Source organism: Cebidichthys violaceus, unplaced genomic scaffold (assembly GCF_023349555.1).
Source record: "Cebidichthys violaceus isolate CVI_PGR_0920_01 unplaced genomic scaffold, fCebVio1.0.p SCAF_10, whole genome shotgun sequence".
In the NCBI taxonomy this organism is placed as follows: Eukaryota; Metazoa; Chordata; class Actinopteri; order Perciformes; family Stichaeidae; genus Cebidichthys; species Cebidichthys violaceus.
Window position 1 is genome coordinate 7112429 of NW_027176263.1, and position 25450 is coordinate 7137878.

Consider the following 25450-nt stretch of genomic DNA (forward strand, 5'->3'; position numbering starts at 1 on the left):
CACAGATTCAGAGCAGAGATACAACTCAGCAACCACACACCCACACACACACACACACACACACACACATACACACACACACACACACACACACACACACACACACACACACACACACACACACACACACACACACAAAACACCCATTAGTTACAGTTGAATCTGATTATTTCACTTTCAAGTGCTACCTGTCAGGTGGGTGTTAAACCACTGGGACAGCTGTTCATCTGGGATTCTCCGAGTCAAAATAAAAGAAGTTGGAGAAAGAGTGTGTCTGAGGGTGAGGTTTAGGATCTGAACGTCTCCTTCTGCTGAACAGACTCCTTCTTTCAGCTGCAAGTTGAATCCTTGGTCTTTATTTAGACCTGGACATTTAGGCCTGGAGACATGAACTCCTGACCCACCTTTTAATGAGCATAGATCATATGTCAGATGAAGGTTTGAAGCTTCATTAAAACACAACACACCACCAGTTTTCTTCACCATTAGGGTGCAGCTCTTGATCTCATCTCCAGTGTTGGTTTCATGGATGGGAAGCGGACCTTTATCAGGCTGCACAGAGCAGCTTCCCAACACTATCAACAACCTCTCTGTTGTAGATGTTAGCCCCCCCCCCCCCCCCCCCCCCTCTGCATATAGTCTGCCACATCTTGGAATCACAATCTCTTCCAATTAAGTTACCCCAACACTTTCCCTTTTGGGGCCACTGGCATATGCATAACGTCATTTGGGAAGCGCTTTCACTCGCAGTGTGTGTGTTTGATGTGTACATGCGTGCGTGCGTGCGCGTGCAGGGAAAGCGTCAGTACACCAACCCGCTTGGCAGCTTTATTCCTTGGCTGTGATTGGGCGAAGGGCGGTGATTCCTTCTGTCACGATTTGGGTCGCTCCCACCGGAGGACACCGACCGTCTGAGTCCAGCCTTTACCGAGGTGCTCACCAGAGGAGACGGTGTGCACACCGGCAGGAGAGACGCGTGAGGGTTTCGTCTCAGGGGCTGGACCGACAACTCTGGATTTGTCCGCCTGTCGGTGTCAGTGAGGAGAGGAGAGAGGAGAGAGGAGGAGAGGAGAGGGAAGGAGAGGAGAGAGGGGGGGATCTATAGTGCTGGAGCGACCAGCCGCCTTTTCTTCTGTCGGGGCTGCGGTAAAAGTCGTTCACGATGCCTGTGTTTCACACCAAGACCATCGAGAGTATCCTGGAGCCAGTGGCCCAGCAGATCTCCCACCTGGTCATCATGCACGAGGAAGGGGAGGTGGACGGTAAAGCCATCCCAGATCTGACGGTGCCGGTGGCCGCGGTGCAGGCGGCAGTCAGCAACCTTGTACGGGTGAGTCCCGAGTTTGAATTAGTCCTTCAATTCACTGAAAGCCTCAATGGCAAAGTGTGTGCATCCAGTTAGCCCATCATCCAAACTTCAAAAATCGACATTCGTGGAGACAAACTGGTGGTGACTGGGCTGACTGTATGGCTCTCATATAATCAATCACACATGATTGCAACAGTAGGTCAGCACACTGTCCTGCACTACACATGGAGCAGTAAAACACAGCCTATGTGGCTACCGGTTAGATTTATTGCAATCCCATCTTGATCTTTGCTCGCCATTAAAATGATACAACTGCCACACATCCAGCTGACGCCCATGCGTGTTTCATGAGCTCATGCAGCAGGCTACATTTTTTATTGTAATTTTTTTGCAGCAGCAGCAGCAGCATGTCAAACTTTGCCCTAATCAGCTGACCAGTGAGCTCAATGAAGTTTGTGGGGCGGAAGAAACGACTGCTGATTGAATTTACAGGATGCTCTCTCTCTCTCTCTCTCTCTCTCTCTCTCTCTCTCTCTCTCTCTCTCGCTCTCTCTCTCTCTCTCTCTCTCTCACACACACACACACACACACACACACACACACACACACACACACACACACACACACAAACCCACACACTGTCACTCACACACTGTGATAGATAGATGATTGCAGAATTTTGAGTTTGTAGAACAATGACTTTATATTCGTAGCAACACCCATAGAGAATAGATATACTCTGTGGGACAGACTCCCACCTCTCCCCCTCCTACACTTTCCTCCCTGTTCTCTCTTTTCCTCGCTCCTTCGACCCCACTTTACCTCTCCCATTCCGTCACCTTGAGTCTAAATGGTCATTATAATAGAAAGAGACAAGCTTCAGTCAGACAATGATGTCTCCTCTGTAAGCACTGACTGGAAAAATCAATACAGGCCACATCATTAATGCTGGTCCAGGTCATTGTTTTTGATGCCGGGACAACCGGGCTTCACTCACTCAGGAGAAATCAGAAGCAGGCAGACATTCACTCATCTACGCTTTATTATCGAGTATGAAAAGATGTTGGTTCCATGATAATTTGAGCCTAAATGTATCTCTAAGAGTGGGAGGCCACACTTGGTGGAGCAGAGTTGATCAGACAGGATGCCACAAAAGCTGTTAAGGCAGGTTGTGTGGCAGACTTGGGAGGAGCTGTCTGTGCTCTGTTGGGCATCTTAGCAGTTGTATTTTTTGTAAGTTGTTATTGTATTCTGCTGCATATTCCTTAAGCACATCCCCTTAGTGCTGATCTTCTGGCCATGGCTCCTCTGTACTTGTTTTCAGTTGGACTGCTTTTTGAAATAAAGTTTGAAACTGTTACTTATGATGCTGTGATGCAGGGGACCACGATTACTCGTCTGGAAAGGACTAAACTGCTGGCTAGATGGCATTTTTTTGTGATATGTGTAAGAATACATCAGAATAATTTTGAAGTAAGACAAACATTTGGATTATGCAAATCCACTCTAGGAAGATCATTCATATTTTGCATTGTCACGGTCGACGGTTTTATCCATGACTTGAATATATTCCATTGTTTTCTCAGTTTAAGTGTGAAAAAAAAAGAAATGCGTGGAAAAATATTAAATCAAGCCATTTAACTATAATTTATGACATGTTACGTCATTAAGAAGTTACACTGCAAAACCTTTGAGTACAAACTGCACACTGAATTTAAGTTGTTAGTGAATTTTAAAGGGCCAGTTCACCACAAACTTATTTTTTTGTCTTAATCAGAGTGATCTATCCCTTCAGTTATCTGGGGTGATTTTCAGTGGTTTGGAGACATCACATGAAAACTATGTGAGTGGATAGTCTGAAAAAGTTTTATGGGGCTTGCTGTGTGAATTATTCCTTAAAAGTAGTTTAGAGTGAATAAGGCTCTTTTATTGTTGTAATAGTCGTCACATTAAAGTTTTGAATAGTTCACACACAATGCTGCTGCTTCCCTGTGCAAGGATACTTAAGATCATTTAGATAAATATCTCATTAACTGATAATAAAAAGGGCTATTCAGTTTGAACTCAAACGCAGTGGCATATCTTAATGAAAAATCCAGCTGCACCGAGTCCTTGATATCCCATTGCTACCGGGCACACCTCCCCATCCCTCTCTCTTTCTCTGCTTGTCCACGTTGATCCATTCAGTTGATCCATCCAGACAGTGAGCAGAAGGAGGCTAATGGCAGCCTCAGGCAGGAGAGATAAGAGCTGAGGACACTGTGACACTGGAAGGTGTCGGACAGAGGAAATGCTGTCAGGATGGAGGGATACAAATATTAACACAATAGAGGAAAAGTAAAACATGCAGATAACTCTCCTCAGATCCTGTCTTTCCCTAGCATTTAATGTTGCATTTCATACTCTCAGACACTCTTGATAGCAGCACAGCTAATTGCCTACATTCACAGTTGAAGAAGTAATTATGACTAGTTGTGTAGTCCACTGATAGAGGAGTGAGAGTTAAGAGAGAGTAAGTGGTTGACAAGAAGGTGTTGAAAAAGAGCACACTAGGTGCTTGAGAACAGAGCTTGTAAAATCAGCACTGGATGGTTGCTGGGTAGGTAAACTTAATTAGATGTAAAAGACACCTTAAGCGCAAATACACACACACACACACACACACACTTCTGAGGACACTTTATTTTAGAAAGCTGATTCATACACTTGCACAGTGTGAGCTAAGATATAACACAGTATACAGCAACATGCCACCATCACCACGAGAGTCCCACTGCACACTGATACAATTACCCCGTCCAGGGTGGGCTAGCTGTGGGGGGTACTTAAAATCTAGGTCACTGAGACACTTAGACGCACATAACAAGATGGTGTCAATCTCAATCTGTCAGAGGTTGTGAGTGGGTTGACGCTCATCGACTAAAGATCTCCAGGACGCTGTTTGGTTGAAAGTGTGAGCTTGCCGAAGTTGTGCGGATGACAGAGAGCAAGCCGCCTCGGTGGTGTTTGTGAAGTATCTGCTCCTGAAGGAGTCAACATAGATCCTAAGTATGTCTGGGGGGAGGGGGAGGAAGGAATAAATAGATTCACCGTTGAGTGAAGTTACAACACACTGGAGAGAGAAAGAGAGGGAGAAGAGGGATGCGAAGAGTGAAATAGTCGACTGAAACTGTCAAACAGCGTGATGCAGAATGAGGAGAGGAGGGATGGAATGATGGGGGGATAACCACTTTCAGTCTGAGTCCGGCACCCTGTGAAGGAGGGAAAGTGTCTCTGGCGTCTTCAGACCAGACTCTGCCAAGCCTCATAGTCCACCCTCCCGCCTTCAACCCCCTACACACACACACACACACACACACACACACACACACACACACACACACACACACACACACACACACACACACACGCCACACTGTCCTCAGCCTGCTCTGCCATATAAATATGAGCCATCTCTTCTTGTTCATTGGCAGACTCAGGATGAGTCTTAGTTTCCGGCTGTGTGTCCACACAGCTCATCTGCTTCCCAGTCTGCTTTAAATCTACTCCTGGCTTATGTTATATTACAAAATTATATCCATTTTCTGTATTATGTTCTCAAGTGCTTAAATGGTTAGTTGATAAATTGGTTTGTTAATTGACAGAATGTTGATTAATTCCATCCTGCTCAATGATGTAGGATCAAGTAAGTAATTTAGGTGTGTCTTTGAAGCTACACTAGCCAACATTTTCATATGAATATTGAATCAAACAACTATGTGTGACAAATGTGTGTGATTTTTATCTTGTGAGTATGTCTCACATGTGTAGCTTGCTCTTTTCTGAATATCTTAACATTACTCTTCCTTGACTTGATTTGATAGCAGACAGAAGAAAATCAGACGTTGTGGTTCCATTGTCCAAGATATTATCTAATAAAAGAATTATTAGGCATTACATGCAGGAGTTGACTTCTGCCATCATTCTTTGATTGGACTGATTCCATGTCATATGTAAAATAATAAGTCTACTATAAAAAGAGAAAAGAGCTGTAGCCACATCAGAGCCGATGCCTCTGAGCTCAGACTAATTGTATTGTGTCAACGTTGATTGACAGCCGTCTGATTCCTGCTGAAGCCGTCACACTTGTGTTGTACAACAACACACACATCACACTGTCAATCCAGCAAACCACTTCACTTCTCATTAATTATGTATTGAATAATCGATGCCAAGCTTTGCTGATTACAGGAAACTCTGGAGCTCGAACAGCTCTTTGATCTGTCACCTGATGTTACTGTGTGAGTTTGTCCAGAGGGTTTCATCAGGGTGAGCTCTACTTGTAGAGCCGCATTCCTCACAGTTTAGAGCTGGAAAAATTCCCTGCATTTTGTAAACAAGGAAATTCACCAACATATATTTAAGCCTTCAAATATTGTTTTGCATATTTTCATTGGATTTGTGAACATTCATGCGTACAGCACTGCCAGACATACAGTATCAAACGTAGACCTAAATTAATTTAAAAAGTTGGCGACGGTGACCATAGTAGGATGCAAAGTTATACTTTTAATTTTGGAATGGTGGAATGATCATGAACTACATCTTATTTATGTGTGAAAGTTCATTCTCTCAGTACTATCATTACATGTTGTTGGTGTCGTGGTTGTAGTTGGATATTGAATTACAGATTAAAGGTAAATTAAATTCATGATTAAACACTTGAGCTTGATTGGTCCTTTTAAGGCACGAGCTATTTTGTGTTACTTACGTTAGTAACACAAAGATGAAAACACTGACAATTCTTGTTCCTGTGGTTCATAAAATACAACCACTGATAATGACATTAATTATTGATATTTTACTAGTACAAAGCATAACATTGACTGAAATTGCTTTTCTTGCTTTATTTTAGTGTAGACCAGAATAGTCGACAGCAGCAGAAATGACTGTAACAGCAAAGTAATTCAGTGTGTGGAGGTGAATCTGTGTTGCTTGAATGTGTGATGGCTGCCTCCTGAGTCTCTGGAGCCAGAAAGTCTATTAACTGACTTTCATCGATGCAGCAGCAAGAGACTGATGTCATCATCTCACTGTAATTGCATCTCAAGTGCGTGTGTGTGTGTGTGTGTGTGTGTGTGTGTGTGTGTGTGTGTGTGTATGTGTATGTGTGTTACCCCATGTGACTCTGTCTGTATGCAAGTGATTTATGTAATTTCTATAACGAAACAGTGAAAATGTGTTATTCATATCAAAATACCATGCAGGTGATCATGTAACAGAATATGAAAATGCGTAATACAATAACAACCACAGCAGGACAAGAATAGGGATTTTTGTTTGTCAGTGGTGTTATAATGTTTGACAGCAAAATAGAAACTCCTATGTATTACATTGTTTACGTATTTGTGGAGTGACAATGTTCATTGTGTGCACCCAAATCTGCAGAAAAATTAAATCAAGATCTTTAACGAATGGAAATAACGACAACGTTTTTTGTTTGATTTTGCATTTAGAAAGAAAATATTGTGGGGCACCGACCGGACGAAAACCATCAAGCTACTCTAATAGAAAAATCAATACTCACAGTTAGGACTGTCAAGTTCTATTTGTTCCGTTAAAAAGAGAGCATATACATTTACCAGCTCCTGAATATCATTTGTGCCTGATTTAATGTGGAAAGTTATTACACTCCTAGCAAACATTTTCTGCATCGTTGATGTTGTACTGATGACTCTGCAGACCTCCACTAGAGCAGCACAAACGTGTTTCCTGCTACCCGCCCTCATGTAGAATAACAGACGACCAAGTCGACCAGAGCCCGAGCTGCCTCTCCTCGAGCTTTAAAAGACATGCTAGCAGGGTTGAAATAGGTGTGAATTGATACACACCCGTTCACCCCTCAGACTATTAATAGTGCTTACTTGAATAGTATTTCCTGTCTCGCTGCAGCTAATGATAATAAAATAAATGGTCCATCTCTGTGTGTGTGTGTGTGTGTGTGTGTGTGTGTGTGTGTGTGTGTGTGTGTGTGTTTCAGGTGGGCAAGGAAACCGTTCAAACCACTGAGGACCAGGTGATGAAGAGAGACATGCCTCCTGCGTTCATAAAGTGAGTCTGACTCTGAAGCACTGTGCAAGAAAAAGTTCTCCCTTCTGTCCCTGTCTCACCCACCGTCACTCACAGAAATACCCAGTGACAAAATTATGGAAGTGATCCACTTTATGTCAGTAGACAGAGAACTATTTAATGTCACGAAACATGGCTGCGTTCCCAGCTGCAACAAAGAGCCACTTCTGAGGTCCCGGGCAACTTTCCTGCTCCCTTCATCCAGACCGCTGAGAGGCTGTTTGTTGTTCTCTCCAGCTTGCATCCAAAGAGCTGACATGAACTCTGAGAGCTGCTACTCAGCAATCCTGCAACGTTGACATCTGGCTGTGTCTGCTTGCCTGTGTGTAGCATTTGTTTGTATGTGTATGCTTTTTACGGTGCATTTGATATAATCAATTTCCAGTTTGTCCCCTTCCTAATTTCCTTCTTGTTGTTGCTTGTTTTTCAATTTCCGTAATAAAAAAAGAGGTGCAGACCTCAAGCAGATCCACACACTGCTCTCTCAGGCCCACACATATACGGGGCTACAACATAAATCTCACTCACGGGGCTTAGAAAGGGGCGTGCGGGAATGTGAACCAGCCTAAATTTAGATGAACCGGCAGCCATGGATACCCTGACCAATGGGGGGTCAGAAAGAGGAGGGACATGGCTTTATTCAAGTCCTCATAAAATCCATCTTCAGGTTAAGCTAATTATTGAGCTCTAAGGAATAGGCAATTCAAGTTAGCAAATTAAATCCCCAAACGTTCACCACTCTTGCGTTGTTAATGTTAATGAGAAATGGGCAGATGTAACTGAATTAAGGAATACATTATTGCAAGTCCCAGATTTAATTACAGGACATTTAAAGCTTTGTCATTGCTCATTGTATGAATGAGACAAACTTTAAAAAGCAAAACCAAACAGAAAAATCTATTCAAAGTTGGTGTCTTCCCTATGTGTGTCCTTATAGCCATCTCTGGTTACCAGTAGAGCAGCTTATTTAAGAGAGTGGCAGATGGCTTTCTTTTCTAGACATGAGATCTAATCTATTTGATTTACAAAGCGTTAAATTCCTATGATTCGTAAATGTATTTATGCTGCTCGTCTTAAGCCAGCTGTGTATTTTCAGGGTGGAGAATTCAAGCTCGAAGCTCGTCCAGGCAGCTCAGATGCTAAAGGCAGATCCATACTCTGTTCCTGCCCGAGATTACCTGATCGATGGATCCAGAGGGATACTTTCTGGAACATCCGACCTACTCCTTACCTTTGATGAAGCAGAGGTGTGTGTGTGTGTTTGCCTCCTTATATCAACATGTGTGACCTGAGAATCACTCTTACTTCAGAGGTGTGGTATCTTTCAGGGAAATAAAGCTTTATATAGCTGCACAGAGGAAGGAGCAACTCAGCTTAGAGCAAGTCTTTAATGGAGTCTCAAATGAAGCCAGATCTTATCACTGAGATCAAATGACTTCCCTCTGTCATAACTCACGATGTGTGTTTGTGTGTGTGTGAGGATATGGTATGTACCAGCCTGCATGGTGTGTGTGTGTGTGTGTGTGTGTGTGTGTGTATTACCCATGTTGTGGGGACATAAATATGTTTACTTGTCTTCCTTTTGGACACAAAATGCACGTCCCCATAACATAAATCATTACATTTTAGGGTGAAGACCTGGTTTAAGGTTAGGGTAAAGCTAGGTTTAAGTTAAGGTTATATTAAGGGTTAGGATTAGGCTGGTAGCGTGTGTGTGTGTGTGTGTGTGTGTGTGTGTGTGTGTGTGTGTGTGTGTGTGTGTGTGTGTGTCTGTGTCTGTGTCTGTGTCTGTGTGTCTGATAAGTGGAATCACATTAGGCACGTGATACTGCTCACCATGTCTCATCACTATAGCCTCATTTTTAAAGAGCAACTTCTCACAGTCACAAGACGTACATCACAAGACTGTAAACTCACAGACACACACACACACACACACACACACACACACACACACACACACACACACACACACAGACACACACACGCCACACAAAGAACAGAACTTCAACGCTGTCTTAGAAAAGCTCATGCACACATTGAATTTTGTTCTTATAATAAAGAAGATTGTCTCTAATCATCATTATCAGCCATTGTTTTATCCCTTAATACACAATCTGGTTGTGATTATGTCTGTGTTGTGTCTTAGGTGCGTAAGATCATTCGTGTGTGTAAAGGTATCCTAGAGTACCTGGCAGTAGCTGAGGTGGTGGAGACCATGGAGGACCTCATCACTTACACCAAGAACCTGGGACCAGGTCAGTGGGAGCTTTCTTTTTTACTTTATAGCTGCTACTCAACTAGACAAAGTTTCATGCGGTTTGACTAAAACTGAGAATCACTTAGTTCTATTAAAAGAGCCCACATCCAAAATTAATTTGAGCATATACGTTGTAGGCATTTTCATCAACAAAATAATATTGAAAGATTATTCCTGGGCATTTATTTACATCTTCTTTCAATAGGAGATAGCAGAAAAAGTGTGGAAATGTGGGGGAGAGAGAGACGAGCAACAAATGTCTTCAGCCAGAATCAAACAGGTCAAGTCTGTTGCAAGGGACCTCTACATTAAAAAAAATAATAATAATGAAAATGAGATTTTTACAGTTTTCATATATATCTCAGAAAATGTATTTACTGCAACCAATCCAAGCCGTAGATAAATAACCTCAAAACACATCCATAAATCACATTTAGTTTTCAGCCATGCATCAAAATCTCTGGCCATTACTGCCCATTTTCAGTCAAAAATGTCTATTTTAAGGAAGCACAACATTTCTGCACCAGCAGTGTTTCAGCAGGGGAACTGTCAGGGAACTGTCTGTAAATCAATAAGTTGATCAAGTTGCTGATTTTCTTTGTTTTATGTGATAGTTCACTGAATATCTTTTTAGACTGTTGGTCGGACAAAACAAGCAGTTTGAAAATGATGGACTTGTGAGGGACAGTTTTCAAAATGATCTGACAATTCGTAGACCAAATGAAGGTAATGATTAGTTGCAGCCCTGTTCTAGTTACAGACTATTTAAGCTATTTGTTAACATCAGCAGAAAATGCATCAAGGAATTGGAGTCCTATGAGCCACAGAATCTCTATCAAAATCCTCATACATTCAGTAAACTCAAACTGTATAGTTAATTACCGATATTACAAATGCATCACACTATTTGGCATTTGTGGTGCCGTTTTACAATGTCCACCACAAAAACATGATTAGTGCAATTGACCTTTTTTAGACTATTCTGTTGGTTAAAGATGCATTTGTCATGATGAAAAACTAAATTAACTACCGACTGACTCTAAGATGCAGTGATTAAGGATCAGAGTCTTTTCACTGGCAGGAGAGCAGGACCACAAACAGGCTATTTATCATCAGAGGTAAAAGGTCAATTGGGTTGTCAGAGCACTTTGGCATAATGAGCTGGAGGAAATCTGATGCCAAGGTTTTCTCACACTTGACTGATGCTGTCATAGTACGAGATCAGACGCCCGTGAAGTAATGATCTGTTTGGATGTGTTGGAGCTACTCAGTTGGTGAATGCGCTGGAGGAAGCCCTCGGCCTCTGATTGTTCGGGTGCAGTTAAAACTGTGATGCTCACGCTAACAAACCTCACAACCATTTTCCCTTCTCCCCATGTTTTTTTCTTTTCCTCAGGGATGACTAAAATGTCAAAGATGATTGAGGAGAGGCAGCAGGAGCTGACGCACCAAGAACACAGACAGATGCTCGTCAACTCCATGAACACTGTCAAAGAGCTGCTGCCTGTTCTTATATCAGGTAGGTGCAGCACAGGTCACTGAGCATCCAACAGTTGTTATAGCAACGTTGATAATTACAGTCATTAGCTGCTGGGGATGACAGACTGACTGCACACACATCACACACTAGCTGCTCTCATACTTTATACTGCACCAGCAAAGAAGAGGAACCCTGTTACAGCAGTAATGTAAAAATATAGTTTGATGTTGCAAGATCACAAACCAGCTGTGAGACGCCAGCTCGCTGCCGCCATGTTGAAAACCGTTTGAGAGGCAATATAAATCCTCCCAATCTCAGATTTTGCAGCTTTAAAAGGGACTATAATCACTTTTTAATGTTAAAAATGGATCATATAACTACTTGTTGCTGGTTAGTGATGAACCCCCAGATAAGTAACTCTGCAGCTTCCTCTATGGAGCGTTTTGGCATCGTTGTTTTTGTTATCCAGTCCTCAACTTCACTGTTTTGGTTTGCTCACACCTTTTTCATCAGTGTTGTGTTTTAAAAAGCTCTGACAAACCCACTGTACGCATTCAGCACCAGAGAGACTAAGTTAGCCACTAAATGGTGAACATAATAGAGCAGGTAGCGGCTGATGAGTCAGATATTTCCCTGAGGAGACGGTGGAGACCAAAAACAGAGCTAAAAGGAGAGTGAATATTGGACTTGTATCAAGTGGCCAAAAACGCCAATCCAAATAAACCATAGTGTTGCTTTGTATCTGCTGAATGTATATATATATATATAGGCAACTGTTTGCTCACAAGTTGGCCATATCAATTTAAAATTTGATAAAAGGTTGTTTGCGCTGTTCCCAACTGACCAGTAAAGTTTTTATTTGTTGAATATTTCTTTACATTTCTGGTGAAATACGGAGTAGTCCACGTGTTTCTTTTGGGGTTTTGTCACAGCGTCTTTTTTATACACTGCTAGTAGGGGATTTTCTAATAAAAAGTTGCTTATTGTGGATCATAGTGATAAAAATATGCTTCTGTATAACTGTAATCATACATACTCGTGTTTCTGTCCTCAGCTATAAAGATTTTTGTCGCAACCAAGAGCAGTCGAGGTGCCGGCGTTGAGGAGGCAGAGAGGAACAGAAGATTTACCTATGAAAAGATGAGCGCTGAAATCAACGAGATCATAAGAGTCTTACAGCTCACCACGTGGGATGAAGACGCCTGGGCCAATAAGGTATGAGCTGTGTGAACTCTGATTTTCTTCATTTTATACCTTAAACCCCCAAAAACTTTAAAAATCCCCACATATCTAAATCAGAAAATCACTTTTGCTTTGGAGTGCCTGTTTGCACACACATAGCCACACACTCGATCCACACATCCCTCTGTGCTGCAGAGAGCATCTCCCAAAAAAATCCACTCTTTACTTTCTGTCTCCACTTTTTCTTTTTGCTGGATAGTATAACTCCTGGTTTTTCTTTTTCTTTTCTTTCTTTACCTTCCTCCTCCATTATTTTCCTCCCTGTAGAAGGTAAGCCTGTTTCTCTCCCCCTCTGCAGTTTCCAGCATGCAAGTGTGTCTGTGTGAGAAGGAAGGAAGTAATGTCCTCATGCTTACATATCTGTCAGTGTGTCATGTGTTTTGATCCACTGACTGTTAGCTGACGTGATCTATATTGTCACAATATTGTTAAATGTGCATCTGTTCGTCTCTATGATGTCCATTTGAGTCAACTGGCTTGAAACAGATAACAGTTATTTAAGTTTTAAGCTAAATAACTTGTTTATTTTTTAACAATAACAGAAATTCAATCCATGTTCAATCATGGTATTTTTGTTCTTGCGCTGCTGATGTTTACTGTGTGCTAGAGCTGCCAGTAGCACAATAAGATGCTATTTTGGGGCAGAGTATACTCTCTTGGAAATGTTTCTTTGGACACATCAGTGAGAGACTGTGTCACGAGATCATTTACTGGTAAAGTTAAGATCTGTTTCACTAGTCTAACCTGTAACCCTGCATGTATCTTGGCACACAGCTACTTCAGACAATGATCTGTCTGTTTGTGTTTTGTGTGTGTGTGTGTGTGTTTGCTGTGAACATGCCGCATACTTTGTGTATGAGTTGTGATAAGCACTTACTGTCAGTGTGTGGGAGATCTGCCGGCACACGATGACTGTCCTCCACTTAGGTCATGAATTATAGAAATATGCTGGTTGGTGTCCAGACACATCCATAATAGATGGGTTGTATTGAACGCTTCCACTTAAGCGGCTCATTCTCCTCTGAGCTGGAAAAAGTATTTTTTCTCTCTATCTGTTATAAAGCAAAGAGTTTGTGATCATCCCTCGTTAAATGCCTTGTTTTACCCTTTTTCATCAGTAATTATTATTTCTAAATGTAACATAAAGAGTTGTGTTGTTACTAATGACTCTATTCACAGTTAATAAATCATTTACTGCTGCTTTACAGATAATAACCATTAATAAAAATAACTTTCGGGTCACCAGTTTGAGAGCCCACAATTAAGTAGATATTTTTGTCAGTAACCATTTATTAATGACTGAGTAACGCGCATGCAAAGTTTACAAGGTTTGCAGCTATTAATGCTTGTAAATCATCAATGATTACACTTTTCTGGGATCCTTTAGTTTAATGGAAAAACCTGGTAATATTTTATATTTTTCTTATTGTCGACAAATCCCTCAAAAAGATCAAAAACAACAGTGAAATGTTCCCAATAACAAGTATTGCTTGTGTAGCCAAAGCCTGATAAAGTATAAAACATGGAAGCTGATCATCAGCATTGTAATTTATGTTGAATCAATCAACAAATCAAATCAATGTGTATTAATCTGCCACTGAAAGTAGTCCCCAACAAAAGATCAATTTATTCCTGTCTGAGTAGCTTTTGCTAAAAAATTACAGTGCCCAGCTGTTTATAGAAAATGACTACTTAAGTCGTCACTGGCAATTCTTTATTTACAGTATGCCCTGAAGTAAAGCAGTACCTTATAATTTAATACCCACTGCTGTTTTGATAGAGCTATAAACAATGCTGCATTCTCTCTTTCCCTCAGGATATGGAGGCTTTGAAGAGATGTCTCGCTTTGATTGAGTCAAAGATGGCACAAGCTAAAGGCTGGCTCAAAGACCCCCATGGACAACCAGGTAACTGCTAAAACTGCTAAAACCCTAAATCAGCTTTTTTGATGTTATTCCACAATGTGATCCTGTGGTGTGTCGTCATTCCCAGGAGACCCCGGCGAGGTGGCCCTGCGTGTGATACTGGATGAAGCTGGTAAGGTGGGAGAGCTGTGTGCTGGGAAGGAAAGGAAAGATATTCTGGCAACCACTAAGGCTCTGGGACAAATGACTGACCAGATTGATGATCTACGAGCCAGGTAGTGTGTTTGTATGAGAGAACGTGAGTTATGTTTTCTTTACTTCCATGTGTTCGTATATTTTGTCATTTTGTGTCAGCTGTGTGTGTTTTTCTTCTATGACAGAGGCCAGGGCCCGACCCCGGGGTGTGTGCAGCGTGCAGGCCAGTGCTCGCAGGGCTTAGACTTGTTGTTTGGCAAAGTGGACAGTGCTGCTCGCAGGTTGGAGGCTCTAATCAATGCCAAGCAGGCCATTGCCAGGAGGCTGGACGCTGCACAGGTCAGATAAAACAACACAGTAATCCATGTCAACCCTCTCCCCAGTGAATGACACTTCCTCTCTGCATTATGCTGATACTATCGCTGTCTCTTTTGTTCTGTTTGATTGTTCTTTTCTGTAAATAGTTTAAGATATAAGCTAATGTGAATAAGAGCAACGGCTAAATGCTCAATATAGTTCAATTTAGTGAACTTTTCCCATCCTTGCATATAGATGTTTTTTGTTGCGTTTTTTCATCAGATTAGAACTAACCCATATATGTGCATTTTTAGACCTGGCTGGCTGATCCCAACGGCGGTCCTGAGGGAGAGGAGAACATCAGAGCGCTACTAGCAGAGGCCAAGCGCATCGCCAATCTATGTGAAGACCCCAAAGAGAGGGATGACATCCTGCGCTCCATCAGTGAGATCGCAGGCCTCACCGCCAGACTTATGGATCTACGCAGGCAGTAAGCTTTCCTTCCCTTGACACGTGCATGACCAATGATGTTTTGTGACTTTATGTAATTGTTAGACCCTCTTTTTCTAGGATCAAACTGCAGCCTCATGCCATCAATAGGTGGCATATTATGCCTGCCTGGAAAATATGTTGTTGCCTGTCAACCCTGGGCATCAGTCCTACGATAAGGTTTCTGTTTGAATATGTTGTGGAACAAATGGGGCTATGGTAATAATGTGGAGGGTAACAGTAACAGTTTGAGGATCAAAAACTTAGTAGGCCTTAAAGGAAAATACCGATCAAGGTTCATGCCACTGAATAACATATTTATAATATATAAATAATTTTCAAATGCAGTCTGATGGCCAGTTCATCAGGTTTAGAGCAGTTCTTTTTCTAAATGGTGCTGTAGTTCAGTGACTCACAACAAGATGAGTGACCATTTTGAATATATTCTCTGTACTCCACTTCCACTGCTTGTACTGACTATAAAAGGAAACCAGAGATATGACAAAGTAAATCAAATGGCCCAGCTGTGGATCTGATCTTTAAAATGTGACTGCACTAGTACACAGGAAGACTTTAGAAATAATCATACATAATCACATCTTGTCTAGGAAAGATAGTACTTTAATAATATGTGGCTATTTATATTTATAAACACTGTGTGGTCTTATAAGGACTGACTGTATAGTCACGTCATGAAAAAGAAATGCTACAGACATAAAGTAATATTTAATATTCTCATATTTCAAGTATGTATAAACAATTAGTTATTATTTTGGCCTTAGATCTGTCAATAATAAATAAATATTTCATTGAACTGAACTTGTACGTTTATCTCTGTGAAAAACAAACATGGCCTCAGTACAAACCAGTAATCAAAACTTTTTTATCTTTACTTCTGGCCACACAAGACAAAAATTAAAGTGGACAAAAGCAGATGAAAAAGTGGCCTCAGCCTTTGATGGTATTTCCTTTTAAGGTGGTATCTAACAGAGGTGTGGTGAGACATTTGGTGGGTTTGAAGTCTGTATTTAATTTCTGCACTACATGGCTTTTACACCTTTTTTATTCCCCCTTAAATCATATCTCTATCTATCTCTGTCTCAGGGGTAAAGGTGACAGCCCAGAGGCCCGTGCATTGGCAAAGCAGATTGGGGCGGCGCTGTTGACCCTGCAGTCCAAAACAAACCGGGCCGTGGCCAACATGAGACCAACCAAACCTGCCGTGACTTTGGAGGGCAAGATGGAGCAGGCCCTACGCTGGGTGAACAACCCTGGAGTGGACGACAGAGGAGTAGGTGAGAGGGGTTGGATGACGGCTCTCAGGAGGGGTGATCTAGTAGTTCAAAAATAAACGCTCTGACCTTCCATGCCTTTTGTCAGCCTGTGTGGATGATGAAGAGTAGGTGAAAGTGCTCAAAGCAGCATCCAGCCAAGACTCTTTGTTTTAGCAGTTAATGGGCTCCTGAACAATGTGAGGTGTCCACGAGGACGCAAAGTGTCTCAATTTCTGAATGTGGTACAGACATGACTGTGCTGGGGACTGATGCAAGTTCCTGAAACACCGATAGTGGATCACTGAATGACTTACTTAACTTACTTAGTCATTTAGGAAGCACTGTATTGTTTTGTTTTGATGACTGTTGCTGTATCCCTGTTCTGTCATTTGATTGTTTCCTATTTCCTCCCATGCTTCCCTTTGGGAGCAGAGTGTGAAATACTACAGTGGAACACAGGTACCTGTCCACGTTATGCTTTCTTAGAGGATGTAACCAAAACACTATAAACTTTATGACCACTTCTATAATTTACAAGCAAAGATATATTTCTCACCCCTTGCATTCCATTACTTGATGATACCAACAAATTAAAAACATGTGTCACGTCTAATTGTTGAATCTGGGTTTTTATCGAAGACAGAGGAGATATTGTGTGTCCAGATGTGATTTGAGGATGACTTGAGCCCTGTGTCTCCCCCCAGGTCAGGCAGCAATCAGAGGAATGGTTGGAGAAGGGAGGAGGCTAGCAGGAGGCCTGTTAGGCCCGTACCGGCAGGATATGATTGGACGCTGCGACCGAACGGAAGCTCTCATGACATCTTTGGCAGACATGGCCGGCAGGAGCGAGGCTGAGGCCCCTCATGCACGAGCTACAGCCGCACAACTGCAGGACAGCCTAAAGGTAGCTCAACAGGCTCACAAACACACACACTCATATATGAATGAATCACTCCACTCTCATTATGCTGTGCGACCAAACACTGTTCAAACCCACAGAGGTTGTTTTAAATTAGAGGGAAGATCACACAATTTCTAAATATACAAAATATGTCAGGCTGTGTCAAGTTTTGGGGAATTTTGAAGAAAACAATGCACAAGACATCTAGAATATATTTATTTGATCGAATGGCGGATCCATACAAAACTCTTGCATTGCATATATGACGCATACATGGTAATTATAATTTAAAGTGTTGGTGCGGAGCTCCACCTAGTGGACTGATAACACTCTCTACTTCTACAAGGATCTGAGGCAGCACATGCAGGAGGTGATGACCCAGGAAGTATCTGACGTTTTCAGTGACACCACTACCCCTATCAAACTGCTGGCTGTGGCTGCAACTGCTCCAGCAGACGCCCCCAACAGAGGGGAGGTCAGTAATGTAAAAAAATCTGCGCTGAATTTGGTCCATCCAGATGTTGTGTGTGTGTGTAATGAATGGGAACCCAGTGAGGGAGGATGATTGTGACTGCAGTCTGACTAAACAAGCATTAATGTTTGTTGTAGGTTTTTGAAGAGCGTGCAGGGAACTTCGAGGCCCACGCAGGTCGGCTGGGGGCGACTGCAGAGAAGGCTGCTGCCGTGGGAGCAGCCAATAAAAGTACAGTAGAGGGGATACATGCTGCTGTGAAACATGCCAGGGAGCTCACACCACAGGTGCTAATGTTTGTTTTAGTGTCCCTGATTTACACAATTGCATACAATGATTAAAACATGTAGCTGTCAGAGTCTGTCAAACACAAGCTGACATGTTTGTTAATGTCCAGGTGACCTCTGCTGCTCGGATCTTGTTGAAGAATCCTGGAAATAAAGCAGCATACGAGCACTTTGACACCATGAAGAACCAGTGGATTGACAATGTGGAGAAACTCACTGGTGAGCATTTTTATTTCATATGTTTCTTAGATATTGACATTTTTACAATTACAAGTAGTTATAGTGTCACAGCAGGCTGCAACAAATACATCCCACTACATGAACAAACTGCAAATGAGATAATAGAGAGATAAATATGTGTGTGCGTGTGTGCCTCAGGTCTGGTGGACGAAGCCATCGACACCAAATCTCTGTTGGATGCCTCTGAGGAGGCTATAAAGAAAGACATCGACAAGTGCCGAGTTGCCATGGCGAACGTTCAGCCCCAAATGCTTGTTGCCGGGGCAACGAGCATAGCAAGACGAGCTAATCGGGTCCTGCTGGTGGCTAAGAGGGAAGTGGAAAACTCTGAAGATCCGCGGTTCAGAGACACAGTGAAGCATGCGTCAGACATCCTCTCCCACACCATCTCACCCATGGTGATGGATGCTAAAGCAGTGGCTGGGAACATACAGGATAAAGGTACAGGAACACACTGCGCAAACACATGTGCATGATACTGTATGAGACCAATATACTAAGTTTAGTTTCTCTCTTTATCCTCCACAGCTCTGCAAAAGGCTTATTTGGACTCGTGTCTGAGGATCCTGGCTGCAGTCGGCAAAGTTAGAGAAGCCTTCCAACCTCAGGAGCCTGACTTCCCTCCTCCACCACCCGACCTGGACCAGCTCCATGTAAGCACATTCAATATTTCCTATTATCCATAGTAAACCTTTGAATGACCCACCACTTTCCTACCACCGCTCACTAAAAGTAAATGCATTAATACACAGCAGGAAAGTGATTTTTCATCAGCTTTGGTAGCATTGACCTTCAGTGGAACTGCTCAATGTCCTACGGCACATAACTTGTCAGAGTTGGCCCTCAGGTGTAACTCTAAATGTGAAGCTGGATGTTGCAGAGTGCATACTCACTTAAATATCTGTGGAAGATTACATAAAAGATTAAGACTGAATAAAATGTACCTCAAACCGCAGGCCTGTTTTACTTCTTACTGTGAATAATTGGGTCGAAACACAGATGTTCTGCCAATAATATAGAACAGATATAGAAGATTCGGCCATTTCACATAAGAAATGTCTGTATTTGTGTTTTTCTCACTGGCTTAAAGTGGGCAGGGTTCAGTTGGAAATAGGTGATGTCACATAGTCCAGTGCGCCAATGAGGAATAAGCCACATTTGGATCAAAATATGATGACAGCTGTGTGTCCACTGTCATTCAAATCTGATTAAATGACACCCACAGAGTCTTTCAGTATTAAACTAGTGCTGACTATTTCATATTATAGAGAAATACTTTAAAATACTTCAAAACCAGTTGATCAGGGGGTTTCATTATAATAGAAGTAATTGTGGATGTTGCATACTGAAAATGATTCAAGAAACCAGCTGAATGAAAGGAAAAAAAGGCAATATTGGGATAAACAGTGTAGTCTTGAAGGTTACACCAAAACCAGAATGGTATCGCATGTTCAAAGAGTAACTTACCACCCACTAGAAATCACATCTTTGTGACTTACGGTGGTTTAACTCCTCACCCTGGTCCAGCTGTTAAGGTCCTCTGGGATATTGTTAGAGATATTTCTAAAATCTAAAGAGGGAAAGAAACTCCTCACCTTGCTACAGTAATGTACAGTTGTACTCCAGGACGTCATCAGAGGTGAAACAGGCCTGAACCTTTCAACCAGAGACGTCAGCAAAACTCTGCTTGTCAACACTTTAAAGCCCCTGTGTGAAGAATTTTTATGTCTTTCTTGATACAACCCCCTTTGTTCCTGAACTGCATATGTATGGTAACGTATGTGTGTCTATGTGCGTGTTTTCCAGGTAAGTGATGAGCAGGCTCCACCCAAGCCCCCCTTGCCAGAGGGCGAGGTGCCCCCACCTCGCCCCCCTCCTCCAGAGGAGAAGGATGAGGAGTTCCCAGAGCAGAAGGCTGGAGAGGTGCTCAGCGAGCCCATGATGGTGGCCGCCAGGCAGCTGCACGATGAGGCACGCAAGTGGTCAAGCAAGGTCAGTTCACACAAACACACACAGAAAAATACAGTTTGCATATTCACCCCATCAAATGTGTGTCATTTCAAAATCAATAGCCTACATACAGTTTTGGGTAAAAGAAGTTAGCTGGTTCGTGATTTCTCTACGTCACGTTATATGACATGACTCTGTTACACTTGAATTGCATTCTCATATTCTGTGAATGTCCTGAAATCAAGTTTTTCCTGAAATCACGTTGATGCTGTAATGTGGAGATCAGTGGAGATTTCAGAGGGGAAACTGGAAACTGTCATCTGTTCGAGGCGTTGGCATGTAAGGTTGTTAATGGCTTACACACAAAATAGAAAAATTGTGGAGAGACATATATTTGCAGAAGACGTTGTATTCTTTGCACTTTTATCCCCATTGGTGTCTATGTTCTGTATGTGTGTGTCCAAGTGTTTTTCTGTGGAGGAACTATATATAGGAAATATTATTCTGTATTTAAAAACCCGTCATTTTCCAGGAATAATGTCCTCTTGCTGTCTTTGTGAAGCTATTAAGTGTTTTCCCCTCTATAGCTCTCCTGGCAGTTTTTCCACACCTGTTTAATGATCTATGCATCAAAGGTGTCTTTGTGTTTCCCACCACACTGCTAGACTCCTAAATACAATAGAAGGATGCAAACCACTGGTTGTGGCTACAGTTAGACCTAGTTTGCAAATGCTTTACAAACTGTCCACTCAGCCACTGCCTCAGAGTAAGGCACGAGATCCACCTGCTACCTGCCCAAACCAGCTTCTCTTTCCTCTTTTTTTTCCACCTCATCTTTGCTTGCGTGTGCAGTTTCACCTCCCCTCTCCCTGCTCCTGCACAGCACGTGTATTCTCTCCTTCTCCCTCCTGTGAATCTCCTGTCCTCTGTTCTTTCATCCAGTGCCTCTCATACTGTACTAAATGCCTCCTTTTCCCATGCTTCCTTCCCTCTTGCCATCCCTGGCTTTCTCCTTCCCTTCTTCTCCATATTCCTTTTTTTCCCCTGCTCCCCTCTTCTTTGCCTCCCTCCCTTTCCTCCCCATCCCAATTGATCCTCCAACCACGAAGAAACAACCCCCCTTACTCCCCCACCCCACCCAGCCAGAGGAGGAGGAGGCAGTAGAGGAGAGAGAGGTAGATGATGAAGATGAGTTTACTGATGGTGAGGATGACTATGAGCCCGAACTGCTGATGATGCCCTCCAACCAGCCTGTCAATCAACCCATGCTTGCAGCTGCCCAGGCTCTCCACCAGGAGGCGCGCAAGTGGTCCAGCAAGGTCTGCGCACACATGCACATAAGTGCACACACAACCGGGTCAGAGCATTCGTTAATGGCTCCCAGTGTTTTGAGTCGCTGGGATGAACGAACAGCTCTTTGACCCCCCAAAAAACACACACACACATCCACCCATGCAAAGAGATAAATGCACCACACAAGGAGGCTGTACTAGTGTGGTGAGTTTATCCGTCTCTGCGGGATGAAGAAACACCCTTTGGAGTTCTATCTGACTGTGTCTGTGCAAACGATAAGCTCTGTGTCTGCCACTAAACCTCCAACCAGCTGTGGCTGTTGTTGCATCACACTTAGACGTGGTTGACACGCGGTTATGCTGACATCACCCTAAGGTTGTACTAAAAGTCAAGGATTGTTAGAATGGCAAGTATGTTTGTTTCACCACCTGGATAAACTGGCACTGGCTTCACAAGCCCCCCCCCCCCCTTATGTTCATGATGAGGTCAAGTGGTTACAAGGAGGAGCCAGGCGCTCTGTCTCGCTGTTATCACTTCTCTCAGTCACTTGTTGTTTTGCCAAGGATGACAGTTTCCCAAAGACTTCTGGGTGATGTAGTTTTGTAGTTTAGACTGCCTGCTTGCCTGTTATGATCACCTGCTTCTGCTTCTTAATCTCAAGGTGCGTACTGATCACTCCAACACTGTGACCATCACCTCACGGATACTAACTTCACGTCGACTAAGATGTGAGGGAGACGTTGAGGTTCTCAACACTGTCTCCCTTCAAAACTACATCAAATTCATAATAATCTTCTTCCACAAGGGACGAAGAATATGTGCTAACTTGTACTAACACTGCATGCAGCTTTTTTCCGTATCCTACATTTTGATTATAATCAGAAAAATGTGTGGAAACGTGACTCATACAATATGTCTCCATTGCATTCTCATCTCTTATCCAAAGCCATTCTCCTCCCAAGTACCCTGCTATCCTGCTCTTACCGCTTCCTTCTCTACCCCCTCCCCTCTCCTCACAGGGTAACGACATCATAGCAGCAGCCAAACGGATGGCTCTGCTGATGGCAGAAATGTCTCGGCTGGTTCGTGGTGGAAGCGGGAACAAACGAGCGCTGATTCAGTGTGCTAAGGACATCGCCAAGGCCTCAGATGAGGTGACGAGACTGGCTAAAGAAGTGGCCAAGCAGTGCACTGATAGACGCATCAGAACTAACCTGCTGCAGGTAAGGACATACGTACTCATACAGACACATGCGGAAAAGTCCTTTATGCTAGACAAAAAGCAATGTACACGTTTTTTTCTCCTTCCAAAGGTGTGTGAACGAATCCCTACCATCAGTACTCAGCTGAAGATCCTCTCTACTGTCAAAGCCACCATGCTGGGACGAACAAACATCAGTGAAGAGGAATCAGAGCAGGTAAACTCACAAAATTGATATCGAGAACCAATTTCATACTGGCGATCTTGTTTCCACAAATTTAAAGACAGTGTCCAGCACTGCACTACTCATTGGAACCAATATTATGCAAGACAACATGGGACTAGAATGAATGTAACTGATATAACACTGAATTGTATAATGAGTCAGTGGACCAGTGCATCCCTAAAAGAAAACATTACTGGATTATAATTATTGATGCATTAATGTGTACATCACGTTACTGTTGGTAAAGGTGGAGCTACTTTTAACTACTTCATATACTGCTAGGTGGCTTGCAAATTTTCCTACAAAGTCTTATCTTATTATTAATTATTATCATTATCATTATTATTATTCATCTGAATCTGCAAAGTAACTAAAGATACTAAAATAATGTTGTGGAATAAAAAATTCAATATTTCTCTCTGAACTGCAGTGGAGTAGACATAAAGTACTTGAGTACAGTAGTTGAGTAAATGTATTTAGTTACTTTCCACCACTACTGAATAACTGATAACTTGTTTTCATTTTGTCCCGCCTAACTGCTTCTCTTCTAAATGTTTCCCTGACCAGGCCACAGAGATGTTGGTCCATAACGCCCAGAATCTGATGCAGTCAGTGAAGGAGACCGTCAGAGAAGCAGAAGCAGCCTCAATCAAGATTCGCACAGATTCAGGATGCACCCTTCGCTGGGTGCGTAAGACCCCCTGGTACCAATAAACAAACCTGGTCACTGAAACTAGTAACACTCTTAACTTACATGACACCGATAGCACACATCTCGAGTAAAACATGCATACTCATGAGTAAACATGTGCACTATTCAAGGAGGAAACTGATGGTGATGTGTATTTTTTTTACCAGGAACCATTAGATTTGTTACCAAGCAGGTTTCATTTATTGAAGCGAGTTCAGCTTTGCTCTCCAGTTCTCTTTATCTATAACTGTGGTATCACGTAGATGTGGGCTAATCGGAGACAGTTTTTAATATATATTTTTGCTATGTTGTGTTACCAGAGTTTATCCAAATTCCAGGTATATATTTTTTGCATGAAAATGTTTTTTTCTATTTTCTAAAGGCAAATTATAACATTAAGATACTTATCTCCTAGAAGCATTTACTTTTAATTCATTTTTTTCTTATTGTCTATTGTATATACAGTAATTATTTGTTTTATGGACAACACTCAGCTATGAGCTTTATACACCGAGTTTGACACTAGAGTGTGGAGTCTTGTGTGGGCTGATGAGCTCTCCTCACTTCATGTTTACTTTTAGTAATGACACTCTTCTTAACTGTAGATCTATCAATTCAAAAGGTGACTAAAAAGTCTTCTGGATTAAGAGTGTTATGATTTACAGGCAAATGATTGTATATTTAAAACAAAATGTATGGTTGTCAATAAATAATGTTTATTGCAGGAACGTTGATAAAATAGATAAGAGGTTTTCACACGACATCTGCATTATGAGTAACAGTAAGAGTCAAGGTGAGTTGAGATGTTTTTAATGTCTGTTTTGAGTTGTTTGTTTTAACTTCAACAGTGAATACCAAAGGCTTTGTTTTAGGTTACTGTAACATTCATCTTAAAACATTAAAATCCAGGTTATTACAAACAACAAGACAGACATCTTTCGAGAAGCTCAAGTATTTTTTTTTCCCATTCCTTTTTTTAAATTGTGCTTAGTTTCTGCACTCTCTCTAACAGTTGAACTGTTTGGATATTATATTTGAAATTTATCAAAACTAATGATTTTAGACAGCCATTCAACTTCCTGCTTTTAAGCTTTTCTCCATGTGTGAGCTCAGCAGTCCCACTCTGAATGCTCTGAAGCATCAATGCAGATTTTCTAGAGATGACCCCAGTGGGTTGAGGTCAGAAACAACCTTTTTATGTGACATCAAGCATTGACATTCATCTAGTCATCTATGTGTATGTGTGAAGCCTCTTTACTTAATCAGTATTAGTGAGCCGTTCCCATGGTGGTTAGGGACAGAGCTCTAAATGTTAACTGCATTTTAATTTTTACTTGGGCTGTTGAAGCACGTAGCAGTCACTGACCGCTCACTGAGAGCGACTGAACCTCTGAGTGTACTAGATGTATTCATTCACAGCCTGAATGTATTCTGATAGCTTCTCGTCCTGCCAACACATCTGCTGTGCCTTGGAAGAATAAAAGACTATAATGATGATGACTGGAGACTGCTTCGTAATTCATTTTTGTAAGTCACTGTTACCAAAACACAACATTTTAGATACAACATATCTACTACCATGCTAACAGCTGTGAGAGGCTGTACTAAGCTAAATGCTAACATCTGTATGCTAACATGCTCACAATGACAATGCCAGCATGCTGAAGTTG

At 42.1% G+C, this 25450-nt stretch overlaps 1 protein-coding gene across 6 annotated transcripts; it reads left to right on the forward strand.

Annotated features, from left to right (window-relative positions):
* The first annotated feature begins 915 nt into the window (after window positions 1–915).
* On the forward strand, window positions 916–25280 carry LOC137881461 (vinculin-like). 6 transcript variants are annotated; one of them, XM_068723420.1, is made up of 23 exons: window positions 916–1330; window positions 7329–7399; window positions 8514–8664; window positions 9567–9675; window positions 11074–11196; window positions 12212–12372; window positions 14216–14306; window positions 14392–14539; window positions 14645–14798; window positions 15071–15246; window positions 16350–16540; window positions 16952–16978; window positions 17224–17423; window positions 17767–17895; window positions 18030–18179; window positions 18290–18398; window positions 18558–18860; window positions 18948–19072; window positions 20226–20411; window positions 21479–21688; window positions 22682–22885; window positions 22976–23080; window positions 23657–25280. In XM_068723420.1, the coding sequence occupies exons 1-23, from the start codon at window positions 1163–1165 to the stop codon at window positions 23801–23803; spliced, it is 3438 nt and encodes a 1145-aa protein (XP_068579521.1). In that variant the 5' UTR covers window positions 916–1162; the 3' UTR covers window positions 23804–25280. The 6 variants fall into 6 exon arrangements, with proteins under 6 accessions (XP_068579521.1, XP_068579538.1, XP_068579554.1 ...); XM_068723437.1 differs by having other exon boundaries at window positions 21512–21688; XM_068723453.1 differs by lacking the exon at window positions 21479–21688.
* Window positions 25281–25450: the final 170 nt, after the last annotated feature.

What these genes read in the sequence shown, in the direction of transcription:
- LOC137881461 (XM_068723420.1), top strand. Translation starts at nt 1,163, where the DNA reads ATGCCTGTGTTTCACACCAAGACCATCGAGAGTATCCTGGAGCCAGTG. An exon ending in ACGCCCCCAACAGAGGGGAG is followed by an intron (nt 17,896 to 18,029) that starts GTCAGTAATGTA and finishes TGTTTGTTGTAG; the next exon opens with GTTTTTGAAGAGCGTGCAGG. An exon ending in TCAGAACTAACCTGCTGCAG is followed by an intron (nt 22,886 to 22,975) that starts GTAAGGACATAC and finishes CTCCTTCCAAAG; the next exon opens with GTGTGTGAACGAATCCCTAC.